Consider the following 26,704-nt stretch of genomic DNA (forward strand, 5'->3'; position numbering starts at 1 on the left):
AGGGTTTGCCGAGAAAATTCTAAGTCCCAAGTAAACCTTGGCCATTGTTACCTCTGTAATCGTAATCCATGTCAGCAATCACCTTATTTATTCTATACTGATGACACAGATTCCCCCAGCTAGATGGTCAACCTCTTCTGTGTCTATCAGTGGCACAGCTAAGAGTTTGAGGTGGTTATTTTTAGACAGTATTCCGAGCCATCCGTGATGACGCCATCAATGGCAGCTTCTTCAGTCTGTACAGAGGCAAGTCCTGGCCTAGCCTTTGCCACAGATACAACCCCCTCACAGGGCTCTGCCCTCCTCAGCACTGCCTGATGCTAGGGAGCTCTTGTAAAGATACCGGTCAGACACTCCAGACATGTGGGCCTGGATATTCCCCTTGGGAACCCTGGGTGGATGATCCCTTGCCCCCTCCAGGCCTCAGCTCCCCTCTGAACAAGGAGGGGGCTGTTTTAGGTGATTCCCGCTGGCCTTTCCAGTCCCAGCGCTCTGCTCGGTCAGTCTGTCTAGGCAAGAGCTCCAGAACCCATGTGGCGGGCGGGGTTGGGAGGCGGGTCAGGACAGCCCACCGAGAGGAGAGGAGGAAAGGCTTGGAAGACAGAGACAGCTTTGGCTGTGGGGAGAAGGGGAGGGGAGGGGAGGGGAAGGAGGAGACACAGGAGGAGGAGGGACCGCGGGGTGGAGGGGGAGACAGACCCAGCCCAGAGCTCTGAGTGGTTTCCTGTTGCCAGGCTCTAAGCCCCTCACATTCCTGCAGACCTCCAGACTGCCCAGAGCTCGCCTGCTGCCTGCCTGCCCGCCACTGAGGTATGTCCAACCCCTGCCCTGCCTGTCCCTCCTCTAGGCCTGCACCCCCTGCACCCTGGCCCACTCCTCACTTTGTGTACAAGGAAAAGAAGCTGTGTTGGGAGGTCTCCAGGCGCAGGGACTCCATCCTTGTTCTGAAGGGCAGGGGACGCGGACTTGCTGCCTGTTAACTCCTCAGGTGAAACTGAGATCATGTGGTCTCCCCTTTGGTATTGCAGAAAGTAATCCGATTGTCTCTGAGAGAGTATTTTCCTCCCTGTCTCTCTCTGAGCCTGTCTCTCGGGTTTCAGAGGCTGCCTTTACAAATGGGGACCACCTCTTCCTTTCCTGGGAATATGATCTGGGCACAGCTGCAAGAGGGATGGGCCACCAGAGTCTGCCCTGCTTCCCATTCTAGGAGGAGAAACTTTCTAGACTTGGTTCTTGCACTCTGTTTTCCCAAAGGAATTTGGCGTGAGTGATAAACTGATCTTTGGAGGGATAAGAGAGGGTCTTCACCTTTCATCAGCACTTCTGTGAAGGCTCCTGTTGCCCTGGAATTTCTCCCCTCTCAACCTCCACCCCTCTCCAACACACACACACACACACACACACACACACGCTGATTCCGGTGCCATTCAGCCTGAAATAGCACTGTCAGACAATCAGTCCGGGGTTAGGCATTGTTCCCATCCCGGGCTCCCCAGGATGTAAACACTGGAAACTCAGCAGCAGTAGCCCTCTGTGTGTCTAGATTTGAAGACCCCTGATATCTGATAGGGTCCAGAGAGGCGCAGGGTCCGACGGGAGACTGGGTGTGGTGGGGGTGTGCTGCAAAGAGTGGGAGGGAGAAGACAAGATGGAGAGGGTTTCAGGGCGACCTTCCCACACCTTTGCCATGAGAAGTTCAAACTCTACACTAGGCTGCTGTTAGGTCTTCTTCAGGTAAAGCCCTTCCTACCTATGGCTCCACTGGCTGGCTCATGAGCGGGCTTCCTGAGTCCCTAAGGGCACCAAGGGGAAAGGGGGGCCTTGGGGAAGGCATGTCTTCCAGGAAGCCCAGTCCACCCAAAAAGGAACAGAGGGGCACACGTTTTCCTCCAGAAAATGCTACTCTATGCAGAACACAAAGAGAAAGGGTTTTCTCTGTGGTTGAATTTCTGTGCACCCCAAGTGCTGAGAGCAGGATGAGAAGCACATCCGAAGTAGGGGGCAGACTGAAGACATACATTTTACATGTGATCTTAGGTAAATGTCTCCCCTGGACTTCGTCTCCCTGTCTGTAAAGTCAGAGGAATGGACTCAACCGTCTTTGTGGTGCCCGGCGTCCTCTGAACTTTCCAATGAAGGTCTCTTAAAGCAGAATTCACGGACTAGCTTTTGGCTAGGTTTCGAGGAGATTGCAAGCCCCTTAAAATTGTATATACAGTTGTGTGTGTGTGTGAGAGAGAGAGACACAGAGAGAAATAGAGACAGAGTTAGCAGCAATATCCAAGAGGGTGTTCACAGCCTTCAGTCTTAAAAATATTCTCAAATGGACGCCTGCCCCTCCAGGTAGCCAGAGGGCATGACGTGGGAGACAGAGAGGGTGGGGACTGGAAGCCGAGGTGTATTTGCAGAAGGATGCAAAGCTTTGGAATGGGAGTGGTTGGGGGGAAGAGAGAGTTAACTTGCAGCCATCAGCTGCCACATCGACAAAGCCTGGAGCTGGAGTTGAGGGAGGGAGGGGGAGGAAAGGGAGGGTGCCTGGAGAAGGAATCAACTTTTGAAACTTTCTCCAAGTCCCACCCACCAAAAGGCTCTTCTTTGCTGTGACTCACTCTAGGAGGAATGCGAGTTGCCACGGTAACCTTTTTTTCAGGGTCTCTGCCTGCTGGCTGGGAGGGGACACTAGAACACTTAGAATATCAGGCTCTGTAGGTCTGAATGTCCCCCACTCCACTCCATCCCAAGAGGGCAAATTCTAGGTCCTGCCCTGCCGACCTCCCAATCTCCCAGGACCCCAGGGCAGCTGTGGGGCTGTAAGTTGCTTTCTGCTTCCTGGGATAGGCTACTTGAAGACCTGAGTTTTAAAACCACCTCTACTTCAAAGGTGCCATTTGACCTTGAACTAATGGCTTCTCCTTTCTGAGCCCCAGGTTCAAGGAGAACCAGGTCCTCCTTGGTTCAAAAAGTGATAACACCACCACCTCAAAGGGATACTGTGTGGACAAAACGGGGATGATACACAGAGAAGCTTGCTACACTGTGGCCCTCTCACCTAATGGTTTTTAGAATGGATGAATTGATGGTATCCAAATAATTGGTGACATCATTCCCTGCTTTTTTGTCTGGCAGCTTCATCATCTTAGGGTTTGGATATAACTTCCCTTTACTAAAAGTGCTGACAGGCACATTTAAGCAAAATAAATATCGTCCAGATTCTTTTGATTTGGGCACCTTCATTATTTCCCAAGAGTGTTGCACCCTCCAGTGTCCAAGGCAAAGGCAGAGGTGGAGCCTAACTCACAGTGACATTCGGAAAGACACTTTCCCTCTCCAGACTCAGTTCCCCAATCTGTTAAATGGGGAATCCAACCCAGGGCTGAAGAATTGATGCTTTTGAACTGTGGTGTTGGAGAAGACTCTTGAAAGTCCCTTGGACTGCAAGGAGATCCAACCAGTCCATTCTGAAGGAGATCAACCCTGGGATTTCTTTGGAAGGAATGATGCTAAAGCTGAAACTCCAGTACTTTGGCCACCTCATAAGAAGAGTTGACTCGTTGGAAAAGACTCTGATGCTGGGAGGGATTGGGGGCAGGAGAAGAAGGGGATGACAGAGGATTAGATGGCTGGATGGCATCACTGACTCGATGGATGTGAGTCTGAGTGAACTCCGGGAGTTGGTGATGGACAGGGAGGTCTGGCGTGCTGCAATTCATGGGATCACAAAGAGTCAGACACCACTGAGCGACTGAACTGAACTGAGCCTAGGGTCTCCAGGTGCCCTTTCAGCTCTGAAGTCCTGTGACCCTAACTGCCAGGTGCTGCTTTCATTAGAAAGAACAGTCAGGCTACATTTTTAACAGTGCCTGTCCCCCTAGTTGAAAAGGAAACAAGAGGGGGGTGGCTAGGGGAACTTGGATTGCATAATAGCCCTGCTAAAATCTTTATCCAACTGTAGAGACTTGTCAACCAATTGTGTGGCTGGGGTTTGCTATTCACAAGAGCAGTTTTCCTTGCTAAAACAAAATAAGCTATAAATAGAAAAGGATGGTGGAGGAACGGAAAGAGCTGAGGATGTGAGGTAAACAGGAAAATATTTGATTTTTGACGTTATTTAGACAGGTAGCTATGTGTGCAGGGATAAAAAGGGACAGACACAAACCCACGAGGATGCCAATTATATAAACATTGATTTCACCAACAGGCACCCACTGGCACAGCTGGAAATAAATGTTTCAATACATGAGCAGACACAGGGGGTCATGCACTCACGGCTCCCTCTGAGCAATACCTTGACTCACAGACAAGTCTCGGATGTCCATCTGATGCATATGCAAACTCTGACCCTCACCTATTAGGGCTGAAACCCACAGATGCTGAGTCAGGTAGACACGCAGCATCACGTACAAAGCTTCACACAGTTGTCCTCAAGGTCATTGGTCACTTATGCAAATACACAATCGCCATTTGTAGCCACACACAGACATGCACAGCCAGACCTAACTACAGGTCATGGCGGAGAGGTAGACCCCTGAGTGTTAGTCGCTCAGTCATGTCTGACACTTTGCGATCCCATGGACTGTATGTAGCCCACCAGGCTCCTCTGTCCATGGGATTCTCCCAGCAAGAATACTGGACGGGGTTGCCATTTCCTTCTCCAGGGGATCTTCCCAACCCAGAAACTGAACCCCGGTCTCCTGCACTACATGCAGATTCTTTGCCATCTGAGCACCTGTTGTATGTTAGAGACAGCAGTTGAGACTCAGGAAGGGAAAATAACTCAAAGTCATGCAGCAAACTGATGTCTGAGCCAAATTTTCAGACATCTGGAAACATCCAGATGTTCATTTTGGCTTCTTTTTTTGGTTTCCTTTGAGCAGTTTGGTACTCTCCTGACACTCCTCCCTGTAGTCAACAGCCCCATGGATAACAAGTGATAAGAGCTACCTCTCTTCCTCCTTTGCTGGCTTGCCATGGCCTGACGCAGCCCACATGGCTTTGTCATTAGGGCAACAGGAGGTGGCTAAGAGGCGACTGCAACCAGTGACTTGACAGAATTATTTAGAAAAACAGCCTCCTTCCTATCCAGGAGATGTCTAGACAGGACATTAACTCTGCTTTCACTTGTCAAGATATAGAGCTTGATGTCTGTAGGCAAAGTAGGAATGGAGATACCAACTCTCGCTATAGCTGGGTTCTTTCAGAAATGTGGTATTAACCCATTTCATCTGAGGATCTTTCTGGGCCCTTATGTGTTAGTTATGGCCATAGGATCCTAGACTAATCAAGTGAAAAAATAAACAATTCCCCAAACATCTTGATATTTCTGAATATCTGGAAGTTCAGCCCAGATACCAGTTTGCCATGTATGACCTCAAGTGAATTATTTTCACTCTCTGATCCTCAGTCTTCCTATCTCTAAAATCAGAAGCATGGCAAAGAGGTGTTGCTTGGCATGACACCACCAACCCATTGGTAGCAGCTGCCGAAAGAACTGTGTCCAGGATTTGAGTCCAACGAGGAGAAGAGGACGACAGAGGATGAGATGGCTGGATGGCATCACCGACTTGATGGACATGAGTCTGAGTGAGCTCCGTGAGCTGGTGATGGACAGGGAGGCCTGGCATGCTGCAATTCATGGGGTCGCAAAGAGTCGGACGCGACTAAGCGACTGAACTGAACTGGACTTTAGGGGGAAAGGTCATATGATTGATTAGTAATGTCTGCCACATGCACAGGAGGAGCAGGTGTAGCCACGTGTGCCATGGATTTGCTTGCTATCTTTAGGATGTGACAGCCTGGACAGTTTGATGTTATTTCTCATCCCTTCCATTTGTGGTCACCCAGATGCACCAGTGGCCCCTAGGGGGAGCCAACGGGGAGAGCCTGAAGCTCCGCCCTGGGGCTTCTAACCACAGCAAAACGTGGCATCTTAGATGTGTTTATGGAACCTCTGTCAGACTGATACCAGTCTCATCCTCTGGGGCCATTTCTGAGTTGCCTCTGAACCTCTTCGAAGCTATGCTTGAGCACCCTAAAACAAGGGTCCCCAACTTCCAGGACCTAATGCCTGATGATCTGAGGTGGAGCTGATGTAATAATCATAGCAATAATGTGCACAATGAATAGAATGTGCTTTAATCACACGCTCCACTCTGCCCTGGTCTGTGGAAAAATTGTCTTCCATGAAACTGGTCCCTGGTGCCAAAAAGGTTGGGAACTGCTGCCCTAAATGTTTCCCTTAGCTTCTTCCCTTCCTGCAAGAATTGTTAGAAGTGGAAGCAGGAAGTCAAGGGCCAGGCTGGGAAAGGTGGTCCTCTGATAGGCTTCTGACTCAGCTGATTTGGAACGTCAGGGCTGAAAGGAACCTTAGGGACTGTGGCCTCAGGTCTTCACACTCTCTCATGAAAGAACTTAGAGGTTCTCCAAGGCATCTCAGGGAGTGTCCCAGTGCCAGCCCCCATCTCAGCACTGTTTTTGTTTTTTTTTTTAATTTCGAGCTGATTCATTGAATAGATAATAGTGCATTCATATGTACAACAAAAGTGAACGGCTCTTAGTTGTTTCAAACTTGGACTTCTGCAGAAGACTTCACTGAGAGAAAGGCTCCCTGGCTTATATGACTCTGAACACCACTGATCTAAAACAACGTCTGCATTGTGCAGAGGAGTGGCGCTAGGTGAAGTCCAAGGAGTAGCGGAGCCTATCCTGATTTGAAGGGTGAGCTGGGGGCAACACTGCCAAGACTCAATCCCAGGGCTCCTGACTTCCACGTCACCTCTGAGTGGCTGTGTGTGCTCCCTGGGGTGTGAGTGCCCACGTGGCCACACTGGCACCTCTCTGGACTGTCTCAGCCTCCTTCTGAGTCCTGGCATTCTGGTGGGCCTGGCTCACTCACGAGTTCCTTTATTAGCCTCTAGACTTGTTTTCCTCTCTTTGGGCTTGTTTACCAGGAACATGTGTTTTGGGAACCCTTGTTAGTAAGCCAAATGGTGGAAGCAAGATGTCTGGTTTGCGTCAGCAGCCCAACTGAGAGGGCAGCCTGGGGCCTGGCTTCATCACTGTGCCCTGTGGAGGCCAGGCTGGAGTGCCCGAGACCAAAAGGAAAAAATGCCTCCTTTGTTCCAGCCCAGCACCTGTTCTCCCTGGGCCATGAACAAAAAGCTAGGATTCTTGTCCTGGATTTTCAAGGTGAATGGAGATTCTGGGATCTTTGTATTTTAAGATACTCTTCTGATGCTTATCTCTTGTAATCACCCATGAGTCTTTCAAGGTAAGTATGTTATTTTCATTTTAAAGATGGAGAAATAAACGGAGGCCCAGAGAGGGAAAATCACTTTCTGAAAGTCACACAACTGCTATATGGCAGAACCAGGATTTGAACCTGTATGTTCTGTCTCCAGAGCCCCTGGGCTTACCTCTCTGCCATAATGCCTCTATAAAAGTTGATAACCACTCTGTCTAATATGGGCTTCCCTGGAGGCTCAGACAGTAAAGAATCCACTGGCAATGAAGGAGACCTGAGTTTGATCCCTGGGTTTGGAAGATCCCCTGAAGAAGGGAAAGGCAACCTACTCCAGTGTTCTTGCCTGGAGAATCCCATGGACAGAGGAGCCTGGCGGGCTATAGTCCACAGGGTCGCAAAGAGTTGGGCATGACTGAGGGACAAAGCAAGCTCTGTCTTAATATGGTAGCCACTAGCCACATACTGTTAGGTAGAATTTAAGTTAATTAAAATGAAATACAATGAAAACTTCAGCCCTTCATTTGCACTAGCAACATTTCAAGTGTTCAATAACCACTGGTGGCCACTAGCCATCACGTTACACATGCAGATACAGAATATTTTCATCATCTTAGAAAGTTCTATTAGACTGCATTGCTTCATAAATTCTAGATTTGATGACTGTAACTCAGATTCTGTGCTTCATGTCCTTAGGGTTCTATGATTCCAAGACCCACAGTTTAAAATTTAATGATTCCAAGATTTTTCCCTAGTTCTGTCCTTCAGCAACTTTTCAGTGTCCAGAGAGAGCCCACAGGAGGCCCTTTATGTTTCAAGGGAGGTGAACTTGGGTGGTGATGGGAGGAGGGGGCGGCTGTACTTTTCCATCCCCAGACTCTTTCTAAAGAAGGAGAGGTGACCTCAGCTTCAGGTCCTGCTGGCAGCCAGGGATGGGTTTTCAGCCGTCTCCAGAGCAAATAAAGGCAAAAGGAAAGGACTGGATGTTCGGAACAGGAGGCAGGGGCGGTGGCGGGCTGGGAGTGAGCTAAGTCTGCATCTGACAACCACTGGGCCAAGGGGAACACGCCTCCTGCTGCCCCCCTCCCAGTCTCATTTCCTCCAGGGTACCTTGGGCCAGTTCACAGCCCAGCTGGGCCCCGTCAGGTGAGCACCCAGTGGAGGAACTGCTGTCAAGGGAAACAGCAGGTGAGGCAGAGGGCAAGCCAGAGGCGGAGGGGGGCAGCCTTGGTCTTCATTCAGCCCTGCCACCCACTCCCTGGGGCTCTGGGCAGGTTTTTTCCCCTCTGGGCCTCAGCCCTATCTTCTGCACTATAAGGTAGAAAGACATGACTTCAGCCCCCAGGGGATGCCGGATTATGAAAACATTCTTAAAAGGATAAGCACAGGCATCATTACAAACTAAAGAGATACAGAGTTTTTATTTAATACTGCTCATTTATACAAAGGTGTTTATATTTTCACCAGGTGGGCATGCCAGACCTAGGTTTGACTGGCAAAGGATGTGTGCACAGCTGATCATTTCTGGATGCTGGGGTTTGGCCCTGTGTTCTGACCTTGCTAGGGTTACTGATGCACCCCCTGACCTTTGCAGGATGGGCACCTGGCCTCTTTGACCAGTGGTGGTTTAGAGAACCTCAGAGAGGGAGCTTATGGGTATGCAGAGAGTATGGTCATACATTGGAGAGCCGTCCAATGCTGCCCTTCCCTCCCATCAAACGATCTGGATGGAGAGGATGTTGGCACTGGTGAGGGAAAACTGGGCAAACCCTCAAATTAGGAAAACAACTCCTCCTCCAAGACTGTGTGTCCTTTTCTTAACACTTACTTCCCACTTTTCTCCCCGATCCCCATCCCAGTCTTAAAGAAAAACTCGATGAGGCCCAACCCAAGTCCATGAGGAGGAATTTTGTCAGCTTGGAAGGGGCCTGAATGTTGTCTGACTTCCTCCCTCTCCACCTCAGACCCTTTCATTGTTCCTTTCATCCAAAGCCATGTGCACGCTTAGATTGGAGTTGGGGACACTGTGAAGCAAAGCCAAGCTCCCAGGTTGATTTCTTTAAATTTCTGTTGATTTTATTTCTCATAATGCCATAAAATACTGAGGTTTAGTGTCTATTTCAACCCCAGTAGAGGACCATTATGAAGTCTTCCCTTCTGCTGCCTCTTTCTGCTACCCAAATACCATAATTTAAGTGAAGATGGGAATAGTGGAGGGGATGATGTGTGTCAAGACCAGCATGAGCTTGGGACAGTTGAAAGGCATCTCAAGGGCTCAGGCTACCGCCTCAAAGCTCAGCTAGTCGAACCCTCTCAAGTAATAGAAGAGGGAAACCGAGGTCTGGAGAGGATGAAGGATTGAACCAATATAACAAGTTAATATTGAGACAGAACCAGAATCCTTGGGATTTAGCTCCAAACTAAGCATTTCTTCCATGATGCCAGGGTACCTCCTACCAAGGTGCTTGGTCAGTTGAGAAATCTGGGAAGGAACCAAGGGCAAATGAGGGGAGACATGGCCACTGCCCACACTGACTGAAAGCTGCTTAGGCGCAGGGGAGATGCTTGCTCTGTGTGGCACAGATGGATGATCATAGGAGACCAGGAGAAGCTTGAAGGGAGGCAAGCTAAACAGTAGAAGTAAGGACTTTCTAAAGCCATTTGGAAATGGAAGTTCATTGAGTTAGAACAAGAAACAAAACATCCCCACCACAGTTCCTTGGTTAGGGACAGTATTTTGGCAGCAAATCATCAGAGATTCTGCTCCAAGATGCCCTCCAGTCATTAGATTGTTAGAGTCAAGAGCTCAGCATCTAGAGGATGGTTTCAGCAGTGACCAGAGTGGGAGAATTTTCTAGAGAGCTTTCTAGATCTCAGTTAACATCTTTTAGCTGTGAGGGAGAAACAGAAGGTAACACAAAGCATATGCAAGCATTTGGGTAGTTTCCACACAGAATCCAGAGAAGTGCCATCCCTCCTGGGCAGAATGGAGGAAAGTATGGCCATAAATCTCCACTGGCTACACTCGAAAACTATTGTTCTTTGTTTTAGAATGTAGGCCTCGTTGTCTCAAATTGGCAAGGGGTTGCTGCCTATTAAATTCTCTTATTAAAGAAGGGTAGGGAGAAGGAGGTCCGGGGAAGACAGGAGAGGAGGAAGAGGAGGGGAAGAGTCTGGGGTATAGGAAGAAAAGAATCCTAGAACATCAGGGATTGAAGGGCCCTTGAACAAGATCTGGTTCAGCATTGCCCAGACTTGATTAATTAACCAGTTGTCTTTGTCCAATCACAGTCTAAAAATTTAAATATACTGAGGAAAGAGACAAGATTCCCTACCGTAAATGGAAAAACCTGCGTACTTTTGTTATAAATAGAAGGAAACTGTTAAACTAGACACAAAGGAGACAGGACAACTCTACTGAATTCCAGCTGGATGTCGTTTCCTGCGGAGGCTCTGAGCCAGAGGCCTGCCCTCTGCTCAAAAGGGCGAGAGATGAGTGTTAGATGTTAAAGGCTGGTTAGCACCAAACTGAGACTTTCTCATACCATCAGGATTAAAAGAGAACCAAGTGGAAGCAATCTTCTCCCTGTCTTTCACTATCGTCTACCATGGACCATCTAAAATTATCTTGCATATCACAGGAATTCAGTGTCAGGAGGAACTCTCCATCAGGAAACCTCGCCCTCACTGAATTCTTCATCTCTCTTCTCCCCGCAGGGTTCCCAGCACCATGAGGGCCTGGATCTTCTTTCTCCTTTGCCTGGCTGGGAGGGCCTTGGCAGCCCCTGTGAGTACCTGAAAGTCACATCTTCTTGATCTTACCTCCCACCACAAGCTCAGGGGCATTGAATCTACCCGCCCTGGATGTTCAGGGGGGACAAGCACTTCCCCGTCTTGAGTTGTCTTTTTATTTTTTTTTTAAGATTTTTTTCCCTTAAACTAATAAGTTCAAAATAAAAAGGAGATTCCAGGGAAGACAGATTTCCACGTACTGTGAAGATGTACTTGTTTAGCGAGCAGAGCTTCCCCAGAAAGGGACTAGGATTGTTTTAGAAGGAAGTGAGCTCTTTATCATATGAAGACTTCTAGAAGAGAAGGGGATGCTGATGGGAGTGATGGGAAAAGAAGCCCCAGCCAGCCAGGCACCTCAAAGTCAGGTGCTATCTTGCTTCTCTCACCCCAGATTGATGCCAAGAAGGAATTGCCAAATAATGATGATGATGATAGTATCACAATTGTGGGGAAGATACTGACATCTGTTAAAATTCAGGGTTCATCCCCTATGGGTCTCAGTTTTCCCCTCTGAAGGGAGTTGGTCTACATCAGACCAGGTGGTCTCCCATCATTATGGGAGTCTAAGCTGCAGAGATGCTTTTGAGTTTTGGTAGACACTTCAGATATAACTATACAAAGTACGGTGCTCCGGAGACCACAGGGCCTGCATGTTTGGCTTCTGTGCCCCAGTTGTCCACCCATGGCAGGCCCTGAGGCACAGCCTCGGGGGGGTCTCCCACGAGCCTCTCTCCTAGCTCCCCAGCTTCAGTGGTCCAGGCTGAGGTATGTTAGTGGTGGAAGCTGGCCTGGGCCCCAACCTCTCTGAACCCTATTTTCACCTCCCGACAGCAACAGGAAGCCTTGCCTGATGAGACAGAAGTGGTGGAAGAAACCGTGGCTGAGGTGGCTGAGGTAGGTGGTGAGGGCCCCAGACTCCTCTCTGCCAACATCCACTAGCTGGGGAATCCAGCCGGGGGCTGCCGGAGCAGGCCATTGCTCCCCTTCCCACGTGCATGCACAGGACAAATGTAAATCCTGTGGATCCCCCAATGATGACACTCCTGAGTGCTCCCCAAACTCTCCCTGGAACCTCATATGTGGGAGCTATGATTCTGAATTTGTCTTTTACTGTTTGAATTGTGTGACATTTTTTCTCAGATGGTCATCCATGGTCTCCCCAAATATCAACTGATGAAAGGGAGACTACCCTGGTGCAGCTAAAGGGGACAGAGCTTGGCACCCTCTCTTGCCCTGACACGCCTGGTGGCCTCTAGGGCATCTCCATAGAGTTCCGGGTCCATACCTTCAGTCTCGATTCTGGACCTGGCACTTGTGCCTCCTGGGATCTGAACCCAGCACCCATTTCAGCATGTCTATCCACATCCCCTGTGGGTACCCAAGGCTTCGGGCAAGTCCCCTCCAGCCTTTGCCCCTTTCCTCTAGGTCTGGGGGTGGGATGGGGCATTTGACTCACTCTTCTCCCTCCACCCCAGGTACCCGTGGGAGCCAACCCCGTCCAGGTGGAAGTAGGAGAATTCGATGAGGGTGCCGAGGAAGTCGAGGAAGAGGTGGTAGCTGAGAGTAGGTCCCTTCTTGTCTTGTTACACCAAGCCTTTGCCCTCTGCCGCTCGGGCCCGGGGTGTGGGCCAAGCCTGTGTGAGGTTCCTTCCCAAGGAAATGCAGGGTAGGGTCCTCCCTGTGGGAGGGGCTGTGAAGGACAAACTGCCTTGACTGAAAGGTTGGGAGTGTTTTCTGGAATCTAGAGAGATCTATTTATAGCCAGGCTGTGAGTGCCAGGAAGGGAAGTCTCAAGCTGGAAGTGGCCTTGTACCCTTGCAGCACTTTAATCTAGTTCCAGAGTTGGGTTTCAGGTTCCTACTGAGATCCCCAGTCCTGTCCGGTCACTTGATGGCCCCAGACGCTTTCACACTTATAAGCTTACTTAATTTTCACATGGCCACGAGGAAATAAACCTGGAAGCCTGACACAACTCCTATAAGGCTGTGAGAACTGTGACCTGGGGCTTCTGGCTCCTGCTCACAGTCCAGCATCCCTAACCCGCAGAACGGAGACTCACCGTACCCCAGGGGCTAAAGCCCCAGCTCTGGAGGGGGACCAACCAAGGTCTGCCTCCAAACTTTCTGCGATGTCCTCTGACAGCCCTCAAACCTTCTCTGAGCCCAGCTTGCTCATGTCTTCTGTGGGGAAGGGTGAAGACAGTAGACCCCTGCCCCAGGGTTGTCGAGGGACTAAGAGATAAAAGTAGAGGCCCCCTTGCCCAGGACCTGGCAGGGCAGGCACCTAACAGAGGAGGACTACGACACCCCAGTCAAGCGCCAGGAGGAAAGGCGAGAGGAGCTCTCATCCTCAGGGCCTGAGTGTCCACTGGAGCAGAGGGGCGTCCACTGAGCGCTGTTCCTTCCCCTTCACGTCCCCTATCCAGTGTTTATGAGACACAGGCAGACTCTATTGTTCAGTGCGGTCCTGGGGCCCTGTTCCCTTTTCCGCTACAGACACTCAGGCCTGTTTTGCTGGGCTGCATAGCTCCCTGGCTCTGTGACAACAGCCGACTTTCCAAGTCATTCTAGAAAGTCTGTTCTAGAATTCTGAAATACCTCGCTGTCATTGATCCATGAACAACCGAGAACACAGTGGTTGCTTCAATCCTCTGGGGAGCCATATGGCACCCAGTGCTCCCGGGTCCCAGACTGAATCCCCAGCCCCTGCAGGTGTGCCTGGCCCTGACCTCAGACCGAATCTCTAGTCCCCAGACTGAGCCAACTGCTCCCCGACAAGCTGATTTCAGCAGAAGAGAAGGGAGGGTGCAGGGCTGCCCAAAGGTCGAGTGGGGGTCAGAGCTGAGGACTTCTGTCCAAGGATCCATGTGGGTTGGGTTGGGATGGATGTGCTAGCCCAGGTGAGATTAACCATGTTGCCCTCATGCTCTACCAGACCCCTGCCAGAACCACCACTGCAAACACGGCAAGGTGTGCGAACTGGACGAGAGCAACACCCCCATGTGTGTGTGCCAGGACCCCACCAGCTGCCCTGCCCCCATCGGCGAGTTTGAGAAGGTGAGGCCCAAGGGACAGGGCAGGGGGTGAGGACTGTGGCCCTCAGGGAGTCTGCCCAGAACACTGCTGGCCTGGGGGGTCCCACAGGGCAGCTCCAGGTGCAGAAGTCCCCTCACTAGGTCTAGTCACAGCAAGAGACCCAGCCAGAGAGGGTCTCTGTCTGGGACTCTCCAGCAGTCACTGGAGAGTGACTGTCACTGGACTCTCTCAACTGGCAAGAATTTACTCAGCATCACCAGCTTCCAGCCCTACTGAGACTCAGAAGGGAACACATGAGGGACTTTCTCATGTGGGAGAATCTTGGCAAAGCATCAGGTCCAAACATGTGGGTTCTGGGTCACAGCAAAGGTTGACATCAACCTTCATCTCCACCTCTTGATAGTGTGAGATCTTAGCTATGTTCCTGATCTCCTCCAAGTTTTCTCACCTCTAAAGATGGACCAGAAATAGACTTTATCTCGTAGAGCTATTGCAGGGATTTGTCAGATAATACCTGGTACTTAGTAAGTGCTCAATATATTCTATTTAAAAAAAACTTTCAAAGCTGTCCATTCAGTCTCCAATAGGACTCATCTGTCCATTCATCCATCCAAGGAAATATTTATTGAGCACTCATGCATATCAACCATTGTGCTCATGGTCATCTAGCTCAGGGCCACAAACTGAGTTCCAGGATCATTCCCACAACCTCCACCTGATCTCTCCATCTTTAACCTCTCCCCAGTATAACTTACCTTTTGAGGTCCAAATTTTAGCATCTTCATCAGCTCTTCCCTCCTCTTCACCCCTTCACCCGCTATCACACGGGTCACCAGTGCCCATCAGTAATCCCTCTGCAGAGATATGTAAGCAGTAAGCATGTGCAGGGTGTTCAGGACAAGGCTTCTGTCCTCCTGACACAACTCCTTGCTGCCACTGCCCTTGTTCAGCCCACAGCATCTCTGCTCCGCCATCCTCATGCTCAGAGATTCACAAGAAGGACCAACATAACTCACCACGTATTTGCACTCACTGCTAATAGTTAAGGATATGTAGCTGATGAAAAGGGAATTGGGTACAGGCTGAGTGTGGAGGGATCCATGCACAGTCTTGCTTATTCTCCCCCTGCCTTGAAGGGTCTCTTTCCCCAGCTACAAAGATGAACTGCAGCCTCATACGAGCAAGGCTTCTGACCTATGAAGCCTATTACAGACTCAGCACCTAGTGTTTAGTTGAAGCCTGGCCACACAGGCATCCCATGCCCAGCATATACCCACATTCCAGACTCTGAGCAGGAAAAGAGATGTTCAGCATGAACCATACTGTTTGTGTGAGCAACCCAGGCAAATTGAGACACTTGCATCATTTATGGACAGTTTTCTAACGGCGCAGGCAACTGTTCACCAGCCTCGCTCCCAGACACCAGCCAAGGGCCAACATCACAAGAAGGCCTTTCTAAGGATAACAATCCCAGGCCTGCTGTATTAACCCTTTTCTGAGTACTCTGCCTTTCCCTCATCCTCACCTTCAATTCATCTTTTCTGTATCTCCCAGGTTTGCTTTCCCATATGTCAGCCCTGACTCTGTCATTCCGCTGCTCAGAGACCAGCATGGGCTGAGCATTGACTTAGGAGCCCAAAGAGTGGCTCCTTGCCAGGCCCCACCCCTTACTCACCTTGTGGACCCCGAGCTAGTCACGTTCCTTGCCTGGCCCTCAGTGTGCCCATCTCTGAAATGGGCATGGGTGGCGGTACTGGCCAAGGAATTTGGGAATGAGGGCGAGGCTCTCTGCTTTGCCAACAGGTGTGCAGCAACGACAACAAGACCTTCGACTCTTCCTGCCACTTCTTTGCCACCAAGTGCACACTGGAGGGCACCAAGAAGGGCCACAAGCTCCACCTGGACTACATCGGGCCTTGCAAATGTGAGTCTCCTCGGGCCCCGCCAAGCCTCCCGTCTCAGGACCAAATTGGCACTGCTGCTGGCTCTGCCACCTCTGGGCTGTGTGATCTTGGGCACCTCTCTTCCCCTGTCTGAGCTTCAGGGATCCCAGTTATAGAATGAGATGATTGTTTATGAGCTGGTATCTGTACTCAGGACCCCTCCAGGGAAGGACTGAGCAGTGGAGGGAACACAGGATCAGGGCAGATTTCCAGAGCCTCTCACTAGCATTCAAGACAGCTCACTTCTTTTCTGTAATGATGAGGAAGTTCTTCTATAGGTCTAACCACAATCTTTCCTGCTTCAATGTTGTGAAGCAAAAATGATGTTCTTCCTGGCCCTTAAAAAGTGTTTTAGAAATACTTGCATTTGAATGCTTTAAAATCAAGGCAATTCTGTCAGTTCCCCTTAGGCCCTGTTACTCAATATTGTCATATCCTAGGCCCCTTTACTCTGTTACATTCCCATCTGCCTGCATAAAACATATGATTAAGTACCTGCTTCTAGAAACCTAGGAGCCAGGTGTTGGGGGCAGATATGCCAGGGTTTGCCTGGCCTTTGGGGAGTGATCCCAGGTGCAGACTCAGCTGGCCCAGGCTCCTGCTCCAGTGTGTCTGCCTCCCTGTCATCTGAGACAGGCAGGGGCCCCTCTGCTCCCCTCCAAGACAACATCCACACGGTGTGTCTGGTACATTCTGGCACCAGATGACACTGGGGAGGGCCACTCACCTGCCTCAGGTGTGCAGAGTGCAGAAAGGTGGAGGAGGGGGAACCAGGTTCTCCTGTGGTCAGCACTGCTCTTCCAGTTACAGGGCCGTGGATGTGAAAAGAGAAGGCTCAGGCCTGGAGAAGGAGGGCAGGGGAGGAACGTTGGCAGGAATCCTTGGGCAGTGAGACTGACACTTTTGCCAAGTGGCTCTTCTGTTCTTTGGGGAATATCGCTTGCTCCGACTCCTAGCGTTTCCCTCTCAGATGTTCTCTTCCACTCCCCAGCTGCTGGTGAAGAAGGTCGTGGTCCTAACCACAGAGGGGACTTTCCATAGGTCCAAGGATGGGGGAAACGATGGGCCCCTAGGCCCCCTGGCACCCACATGCCCTGGTGCTGGATGAGGCTCTGATAATGTGGCCTTAAGCAAGCCCCTTCTCTCCACACTGATCTGTAATAATTCCAAGAGGGTGGACTTGGATGAAATCTCCAGGACCGACATTTTGTCACCTTGAGTTCCAAAGACCAGGATGCAATCCTATCGCTAAGAATGTTCTGGTGATTAAGCATACCTGAACCCCCACCCCGGCTAAGCTGGGCCTCTGAGTGAATGCTGTCCCTCAGTCTCCCAGCTTCAAACACCTCTCAAGGGTCAACATCATCATGGTGGGTCCTGGCCTCTGTTTTCAGGGCCCAACACCCAGAAAAGCAGGAGTCTCTGGAGCAAACCATTTCCCCCGCCCCAGATGAGATCAAGGTCAAGGGAACAGGGGATGTGCCTTTGCTCTTGTCCAATTGCAGAGTATTCTCCCCCCACCCCCTCCAATCTCCTTTGTTCAAAAGGTATGAAGAAACTGTGGCCCCGAGAGGCTGAGCCCGGTGCCAAGGCCACTGACTGAAGCAGTAGCAGGAGAAGGGCGGGGGTGGGGAGAGCGACCTGGCCAGCACATTGGCCCTCGGGCAGGGAGTCAGGGTCTGTGCTGACCACCCCTGTGTGTTGACCCTAGACATCCCCCCCTGCCTGGACTCCGAGCTGACTGAATTCCCTCTGCGCATGCGGGACTGGCTCAAGAACGTCCTGGTCACGCTGTACGAGAGGGACGAGGACAACAACCTCCTGACCGAGAAGCAGAAGCTGCGAGTAAGGGTCTTTTCTCGTCCTGTCTCAGGGCACTTGCTCGACCCTGAGCTGGCCCTGACCTCGGGCCCCAGGCTGGCTGAGATCCCCAGTCCCATTCCCAGATCTAGGCCCCCAAATGTAAGCCCACATCCCTGCTCCAACGAGCACCTCTGTCCCGGGCTCTGGGACACAGACTCCTCCGTTCGGCCTTTGGAGGCTCCTAGAGCACATTCAGGGGCTTCCCAGGTGGCGCAGTGGTAGAGAACCCACCTGCCAATGCAGGAGACGTAAGAGACACGGGTTCAATCCCTGGGCTGGGAAGATCCCCTGGAGGAAGGATGGCAACCCACTCCAGTATTCTTGCCTGGAGCATCCCACGGACAGAGGAACCTGGTGGGCTACGTAGTCCATAGCGTTGAAAAGAGTCAAACACAACTGAAGTGACAACACGCAGGCAGAGCACATTTACACGTTAAAGGCTCTGAGGGGTCCCGCACTGAATGGACCTGCTCCCTTTGTTTAGGTCCATGTTAAGCACGAGACATAAACTATTCTATTCCTTTTTCCTTCTGAGTCTGTGGACTTTAAGGGACATATCAAGCACTAGGAGTACTGATAAAATACAGCTCCCTGGGCCCCACCTTAGGCACAATGAACCAGTGTCTCTGTGAAGGAAGGCCCAGGAAGCTGCATTTTGACACACTCCACAGTTATTCTGATTGAGATGGCCCCAGGCCTCCACTTCTGTGGATGAGATAATGATGGTACTCATCTAACCACTTCCTTCCCTCATTTGGTCTTTTTTTTTCCTGGCCACACTGCTCAGCATGTGGGATCTTAGGTCCCCGACAGGGATCAAACCTGCGCCCCCTGCAGTGGAAGCGCAGAGTCTTAACCCCTGGACCCCCTTCCCTCATCCTGAGCCCTGGAGTCCCCCTTCCCTCATCCTGAACCCTGACTTTGGCTGGTCTCTGCCTACTCTGGCCTCCTGTTGGGGGGAAGGGACCTTGACTGGCCCCGACAGCCTCCCCGGGCCCTCTGTCACACAGCATCTCTGCTCCCACAGGTGAAGAAGATCCACGAGAATGAGAAGCGCCTGGAGGCTGGCGACCATCCCGTGGAACTGCTGGCCCGGGACTTCGAGAAGAACTACAACATGTACATCTTCCCTGTGCACTGGCAGTTCGGGCAGCTGGACCAGCACCCCATTGACGGGTAAGACCCCAGGACCTCAGGGTCACGGAGGGGAGCTGCCTCTAGCCTGGCCCTGGAGTGGACAGTCGCCGCCAGGGCTGCTGGGTGCTCTAGATGTGGTCAGAAGACTTCTCAGTGGCCTCTGCTGCTCCCAGCCCTGGAGGCCCATAGCTTGCCTAAGGGCTGCCACCGGAGAGGATAGGTGTAGGAGAAAGGATGGAGAAAGGATTCGGTACCATGAGACAATCCCTCCTTACTGCCTCAGAGGCAAAAGCCATCAGAACTGAAAACCCCTCCTTAACCCCATGAGAGCCAGCCTTGGGTATCCATTCAGCAAGGCAGAAGGAGCTGGGAAGGAGCGCCAGACTCCGTGGGGTGGCAAGGCTGAGGTGGGGGAGCAAGGCCCTAAGACCTGGCCCCAATGGGGCAAACTGGCTCTGGGAGTTCTTAAGACAATCACAGTGCCCATCCCATCTCCATGGCAAGCTCCTGGTTTGATCACTCCTGCCCCATGTTGAAATGAGTTAGGAAGTGCTGTGTAAATGCCCTGTGGGATAGGCCGGGAGTTGGTCAGTGAACCAACATTTATTGAGTGTCTATTACATGTCCAGCACGATTCCAGGCAGGGGATTTAACTGTAGTCAGAACTGCCACGTAGGCCCTTGCCCCCATGGAGCTCACCCTCTGAGTGGTGCTCTGTTTCTCACAATGGACGGAAAAAGTAAGGAATGTGCCCGGAAGTTGCAGGTGGTGGCTGACCGTCTGAGGCCGAGCTGGACCAGCCCCTCTCGCCCCCGCCTTCCTTTGCTGTGTGCTCCTGGAGCAGCTCAAGAGGAGGGCCGCTCTGCTTGCGCAGGATGCCCAGGGCTGCTCCCCTCTGGGAGGCTCAACCCTCCCTCCCGGTCCAGCCCACCCTGTGGTTGATCCTGGGGGGCTGGGGTCTCCTGAGTGCTGGGAAACTGCCTGTAGCTTCTCTCCCAGGCGCTTTCCATGGCTGAGATCCATCTGAGTCATACCGTGAAGGGGAGGGGAGACGTAGGGAACATCTTGACTCAGGCTGAGCAAGGAAGGGGCCTGGAGGGAGGCTTCCAGATGGGGCTGCAAGGACCCTGCATCTGGGAAAGCAGCCTGGGTCAGAGGATCCGTCCTCCCCCTCTCCTTGTCCCAGAGCTGCCTGGTGACCTTGCCTGAGTCCCTGCCCCTCTCGGGGGCTCACTCTCCTCACTGATATACAAAGAAGGGGGAGGAGCTTCAGTTCAACCTATCCCTTCCACGAGTTGGGCCAGATAGGAGGGCCCGGGGGTCCTTGGGGAAGAGTGTTTTGAGGACAACTAATGGAGGGCTCTGGGGAACAAGGGGAAAAAAATCCTACATGTGCTCTGCAGTCCAGGCCAGCTGGGAGGACGGGAACAGAGGAGATGGGGAGAGAAACCAGAAGGCCTCCCTCTCACACGGGACACAGTACATAAAAGATAAAGTCCTACTCACCCTCCGCCTGCCAATTCCAGTCCCTTCCCACGCTCCCTCCCCCGGAAGTCAGCACCCTCTTCCCTTTTTTTTTTCTGGCCACACATCTTACGATCATAGTTTCCTGACCAGGGATCAAACTGGGCCCTTAGCAGTGGAAGTGCAGAGTCTCAACACTGGACTGCTGGGGAAACCCCACCCCTCCTCTCCCAGTTTTTCAGTACTCTCTTCATTTTGAGGCATCTCTTTTTCATCTCTTTTCTGAGCGTTTGCAGATGCATAAATGTGTGTCTGCAGAAAACATGCGTTGTTGTTTCATGCCAGATTTTGATCTACCAATAGCGGAAATGCTGAATATCTTAAGCGTTTGTGCCCTCAAGTCTTAGCCAGTTAGGAAACAATGAAATGCACCAACAGACCTGTGTTATGAACCCACAGATCTCAGACCTGGAAGGGCCCTTTAGACGTTATGATCAACTCCTCCCCCTTTGATGGAGGAGGAAACTGAGGCTCAGAGTTGGCCCGTGCTGTATGCTCAGAACCACAGCAGGTCAGTGGTAGAGCCGGGGTAGACCCAGGATCCTGGCTTCCCATTGAACATCCTCTCCTTCAGCCCCAAGGGGCAGGCTCCCTCCCTGTCTCCCCAAGCAGGGCTGTGGGGCTCGCTCAGCCTCAGCCTCTCCCCACCTCACCCCTGCAGGTACCTGTCTCACACCGAGCTGGCCCCACTGCGCGCCCCCCTTATCCCCATGGAACACTGCACCACCCGCTTTTTCGAGACCTGTGACCTGGACAATGACAAGTACATCGCCCTGGACGAGTGGGCCGGCTGCTTCGGCATCAAGGAGAGTGAGTGTTTGAGCAAAGGATCCAGTGTCCTCTCCCTCCCTCCTTGCTGCTGTCTGTGTGTCTGTCCTTCCTGTCCATCTCTGCTCTGTGCCTGGTTAACTCCTGTCTGCTCTCCCTGCCTGGGTGGGCCTCGCTCTTTTATGTCCTTCTCTATCCATCCAGCTGTCTCCTTCTCCCTTTTCAAGCATCAGTACTCACTCTGTGTCTAGCACTGCTTTGGGAACTGACAGGCACCTACAGAAAACAGCACATGTAATTTGGCAGCGCAAGTGACAAGGATCAGCCAGGGACAGGGGAGACCAAAGTTCTCAGTCATAGACTCCCTTGGTGACCTTGGACTGGTTACCTGGCCCCCAGCCCCTGGGATGGGTGGTATCCGCCAACTCCATGAGAAGCATTTCCTCATTGACCCCGGCCCCCAAGTCTAATTCTGCTCCTTCTTGCCTTGCAGAGGACATTGACAAGGACCTCGTGATCTAAAGCCACGCCTCCTCCTGCAGAACCAGATTCTCTCTCTTGACCTTTCCCCTCCTGTTTTCCCCAATGTTTAAAATGTTTGGATGGTTTGTTGTTCTGCCTGGGGTCAAGGTGCTAATATAGACTTAAACGAATACATTAACGGTGCTAAACATAGACATTTTAACCCAAGTCACAACATTCTTAGCCTTAACTCAGCTATCACGGCCTCTTGCTCACCCACTAGTGGTCCCACTTTCCTCTTGCCGTGTGCACCTCTGCCCATTGTCTTGGGTGGAACACTTGATCTGCTCGAGTCTGCCTTCAACACACGTTGCATCTTCAGATTTTCTACTTTTTGTTTGAAACTAATATTCACCAAGTCAGACTTTGAGTTAATTTTATTTCAGGGTATTGGCTGCCAGGGGGTCATCCCTCAGTGGTCTGAAGATGGACAAAGGGAAGTAACAGGCACGCGATATTGGCAAGGATGCTTCTAGGGCTAGAGGGTCAGTGGTGGGAGAGACCTGCAGAATCCACCAGCCAGAACAGCAGATAACGAATCTTGTGGTCAGGGGCTGTGACTGAGAGAAGGAAACAGGCTGTGTTCTGGAAGTACATAAACTCTCACATAAACCCAGTTCTTCACCATTTCCCCTCCTCACTTTGCACTGCCATTTCTTTTTGCATCAGGCAACTTGCTCAGACTTTCCAGAGCCATGGTCCATCCGTTCTCTGGAATCCCCCACACCTCTGAGAGGTGGATCACCACATCCTGCAGGGCTGCTCCCCTCCAAACCACCTTTAGGAGATACAGGACAGGGAGGCTGTTTCAGCCAGAAAGACCAAAATCAAGAGTGAGGTGCAGAATGTGGTAAAACAGAAAAAGGGCAGGTGGCAAATTGGTTTTCTTTTGGGTTTTCTGTTTTCTTTTTTCACATCTGGATGGCTGTCACCAGAGATCTTTCCTTCAGTCACTAGCATGTTCCTCCTCTTCTCCCCTCCCCATTTTTTCTTTCTATTAATCAAAAGAAATTTCAAAATCAATGGGATGGTCGGATCTCACAGGCTGAGAACTCGTTCACCTCCAAGCATTTCATGAAAAAGCTGCTTCTTATTAATCATGCAAACTCTCACCACGATGTGAAGAGTTTGACAAATCTTTCAAAATAAAAAGTACTGATTTAGAAACTGCCTCCCTGAGTGACTCTGCATGTGTCTTAGTGACCTCATTTTCCTGACATGGAGATGCGTGGACATAACAACAAGTCCACATGTGAACGCACAGATGCAAAGCCTCGCAAATGCATTATTACCCTTTTGTATACACAAGCTTACTTATACACAGGGAATGTATGGTGCCTATAAGCATGGATTTAGCTTTTAATTTTATGACCTGGGGGCTGACCTTTTTCATGATTGCATTTCGGGCTAAGCAACTAGGGAAAGCACCAATGAAAGCAATGCCTTCACTTAGCATTCACTCATTCATTCACCCATCCATCAAGAAATGTTTATGATGTACTTACTATGGACTGATCCCATTCCAGGTGCTACAGACACAGCTGTGGCAAAGCAGATAAAGCGTTTGTTCTTCTGGAACTTACAGTCTTAACAAGGAATGGATTTTAAAAATGCCCAACTAAATACAAGTGACAACATGTGATAGGTGCACTGAAGGGCTCCCCTGGTGGTTCAGACAGTAAAGAATCCAACTGCAGTGAGGGACACACAGGTTTGATCCCTGGGTTGTGAAGATCCCCTGGAGAGGGAATGGCTACCCACTCCAGTATTCTTGCCTGGAGAATTCCATGGATAGAGGAGCCTGGTGGGCTACAGTCTATGGGGTCACAAAGAGCTGGACTGAGTGACCAACACTTTCACTTTCCACACTGCAAGGGGAATATAAGAAACCAGCAGTGTATGTCATAGAAGGAATCAGGATTACTCGTTCCACGGTAATCACTCCCTATGCCTGGCTATTTAGATTTACCTTAAAATTTAAAATTCAGTCCCTCAGTCACTCCAGAAACATTTCAAGTGCTCAACAGCAAAATGTGGTTAGCGGTTACCCTACTGAATAGGGCAGATAGAGAACATTTTCATCATCACAGAGTGTTTGCACAGGGCTGTTCTAGGGCTTCCCTGAAAAAACCTGAGTCACAAAGGAAAAGAACGAAGTATTGGGAGAGGCAGAGGTGAGAGAGGAGAGGGGTCAGGGAAAGGGCATTCCAAGCCTGGGGAACAGCACAGGCAAAGGTCTTGAGCGGGTGGGGAACATGAGTCCCCCGGCATGGCTGGTGTCCAGGCTGAGGGCTGTCTGGTACTGGATGAAGCTGAACAGGTGGGCAGAGGCCAGACCCTGAGGTCTGGTAGGCCGTGTGAGGAGTTTGGATTTTATTTTTTTGTTTGCAGTGGAAGTTGTGGGAGGATTTTAAACCAGAGAAACAGACAAGATTAGACTGCCTTTAAAAAGAACACTCTGGTTCTGGAAAGGCCCACCATTAAGTCCACTGAGCGTTTTACAAGGCCCATGCATGCCCATCACGCTGGTGTGATATTTCAGGCTGGTGTTCTGAGGCTCCCCTTTGAGACAGAGAAGTGTGCTCTGTTGCAATGGACCACACACAGAGCGAGGTCTTCAGATGCCAAGTCTAGAGCTGGTTTATTCCTCTCTTATTTCACATTATTTTCAAACTACTAACAATACAAAGTCATTAAAAAAAATCATGAAACTCATAAACTTTTTTTACGGTGTTGCTTGCTCACACAATGGGAGGCAAGAACTAGGCAGTTTGAATTTGATCCTGGCCATTTGCAGAAGGCAAGTCCAGCCTAGTGTCATGATCTAGAGGAATCCAGGCAGAGACTGATAGGGTACATTTAGGAACTGGCTCCTTCCTTCAATCTATGATGTTTACCAGATGCCCGCAATAATGTTTTATGTTCTCCTGAGTAAGCGCAGGCATGGCCTCTGCTGCCCTGGAGCTTTCATTCTGGCTAGCCAGACTGTGCACAAGTCAGACCATTTGAGGCAGAAACATGTGCTGCAAAGGCCATAAAGCAGAGAGCTCTGACGGAACATGGCTTGAATGCGTTGTTCCTTCTGGTAGGGATGGAGCTGTGACGTTTCCCTGAGACTGTAGAATGCAGTCCTTGTGCCTGGGTCAACCTGGCGGAGATCACCTGTATAATGCACAGTGCTCGCTCTCAGAACAGCTCTGCTCCCCATACTCACAGAGGAGGAAACTGAGGTTCAGGGAGGCTGAGTGACTTGCTCATTTTTCATAAAAAGGGAGAAACTGGAAACCAGAGCTTCCCCCCGCCCCCATATCCAGAATTCTCCTTCTAGGGAGTTTTGCTGAGTTTTCAAGGGAAAGGCAGCATCAAAGAGAGGCAAAGAGCATGAATCAGTCTGGAGCCCTAGGAGGACAAGCTGGGGTGGCAGCAACACTGAGGAGCTGAGTTGAGGGGTCCCTCAGAATCCTTACAGGCAATGTTTTCATATTCTCCTTCCATCAGTGCTTCGCTCCCTGTAAGTCAAATCTCTTTAAAAAAATTAAAATTTAAAGGAAATTATCTCATTACCCTGAGAGAAAAATCAGTATCATTTACTATTGACATATATAAAATAAAATAAAAAAACACAGTGGAAAAAAACATAATGCAATTACAAATATTCCCTGTGCCTGAAGGATGCTGTTTCTTGTCGAAGGAAGAAAAGACTTTCTCTTTGATAATCAAATGGTCCAGAAGAGAACTGAATTACACTTTATTCAATGCCAAATTGGTAAGTCTCCTAAAATCATTTCCAGTCCTGAAGCGGTGCGTATCTCTCCCTATCTCTCTTTTTCTTGAAGTGGGTGGGGGTCCTTTAGAGATCTTCTAGGTCTTCTCTCCCAACAGCTACAGAACTGGTTTGAGCCCCTTTTAGCTCAATGAGCAAACACTGAGCTTGTTTCCTCATCTGTAAAATCCTGGCGATAACAGCCCCTGCCTCACAGGTCATTGTATCTGGCAGAGAGGAAGACGACGTTGATGACAACATTCCTGACTTAAAGGAGAGGGGCCTGCACTTTCCCCACTGCCTAGATGAGTCCTTTATCCCTGGCGCTCTCTCATTTACAAAGTTTCAAGACCACATCCTCTTTATGAAGGTGCTCAGGCATGTCACAGTGGTTAGGCTGGGCTGGGCTGCCTGGTCCCTACACTGGTTTCGGTTTTAGAACTGCGAGGGTTAAAATATGTCCAGCAGGAAACAGAACTAAGGGAACCCTCATAAGGTAAAGGGCCCTGGAAAGGGAGTTAAAACCGAGTTTCCAGGACAGTGGTCTTTGCCTGGATTAGGGCCTTCCCCTCAGGGGTCCAACCTCCCCTTCTAAATAATGATAGAGGGGCAGCTGGATAAGATGGTCCCATCCTATGAGCCCTTCCCGTCTCTCCTTCTGAACCAGCGGTCCCAGGGATGAGTAAAGACCTGGGGCCATCGAAGCCTCACAACCCGGTTTCCAGATGGTCCCCCAGAGCCAGACGGACCCAGCAGTCTGCTCCCTGAACTGTGATCCCTGAACCCTCTGAGGAGAGCCAGGGCGCCCTCTGGTGGAGCCGGGGAGAAGGGCTCCCAGAACTGTGGGATGCCTCTGAACTGACTGCTACAGCACCCAAGTCGTAGGAACCTACAGAAGTCATCTAGCCGAGGCCCCCTCATCTTCCAAACGTGGAAACGGAGGTTTGCAGGAGCAGAAGATACTGCCTAAGGCAAGATTGCCAGGTAAAACACAGGACTTTCAGTTAAACTTGAATTTTATATAAACAATTTTTTTTTAAGTGTATGTCCCGTGGGACGTTTAGAACATACTTCTTTTAGAAAATTATTCATTATATACCTAAAACTTTGCTAAATCTGG

At 50.5% G+C, this 26,704-nt stretch overlaps 1 protein-coding gene across 2 annotated transcripts; it reads left to right on the top strand.

The window, feature by feature from the left end:
- On the top strand, nt 684-22,993 carry SPARC (secreted protein acidic and cysteine rich). 2 transcript variants are annotated; one of them, XM_013965444.2, is made up of 10 exons: nt 684-810; nt 10,955-11,024; nt 11,861-11,923; nt 12,505-12,592; nt 13,964-14,085; nt 15,868-15,988; nt 17,719-17,852; nt 18,898-19,046; nt 21,193-21,341; nt 21,793-22,993. In XM_013965444.2, exons 2-10 carry the CDS (start codon nt 10,968-10,970, stop codon nt 21,819-21,821), a joined length of 912 nt encoding a protein of 303 aa, XP_013820898.1. In that variant the 5' UTR covers nt 684-810; nt 10,955-10,967; the 3' UTR covers nt 21,822-22,993.

The sequence above is a fragment of the Capra hircus genome, chromosome 7, assembly GCF_001704415.2.
Source record: "Capra hircus breed San Clemente chromosome 7, ASM170441v1, whole genome shotgun sequence".
Classification (NCBI taxonomy): Eukaryota; Metazoa; Chordata; class Mammalia; order Artiodactyla; family Bovidae; genus Capra; species Capra hircus.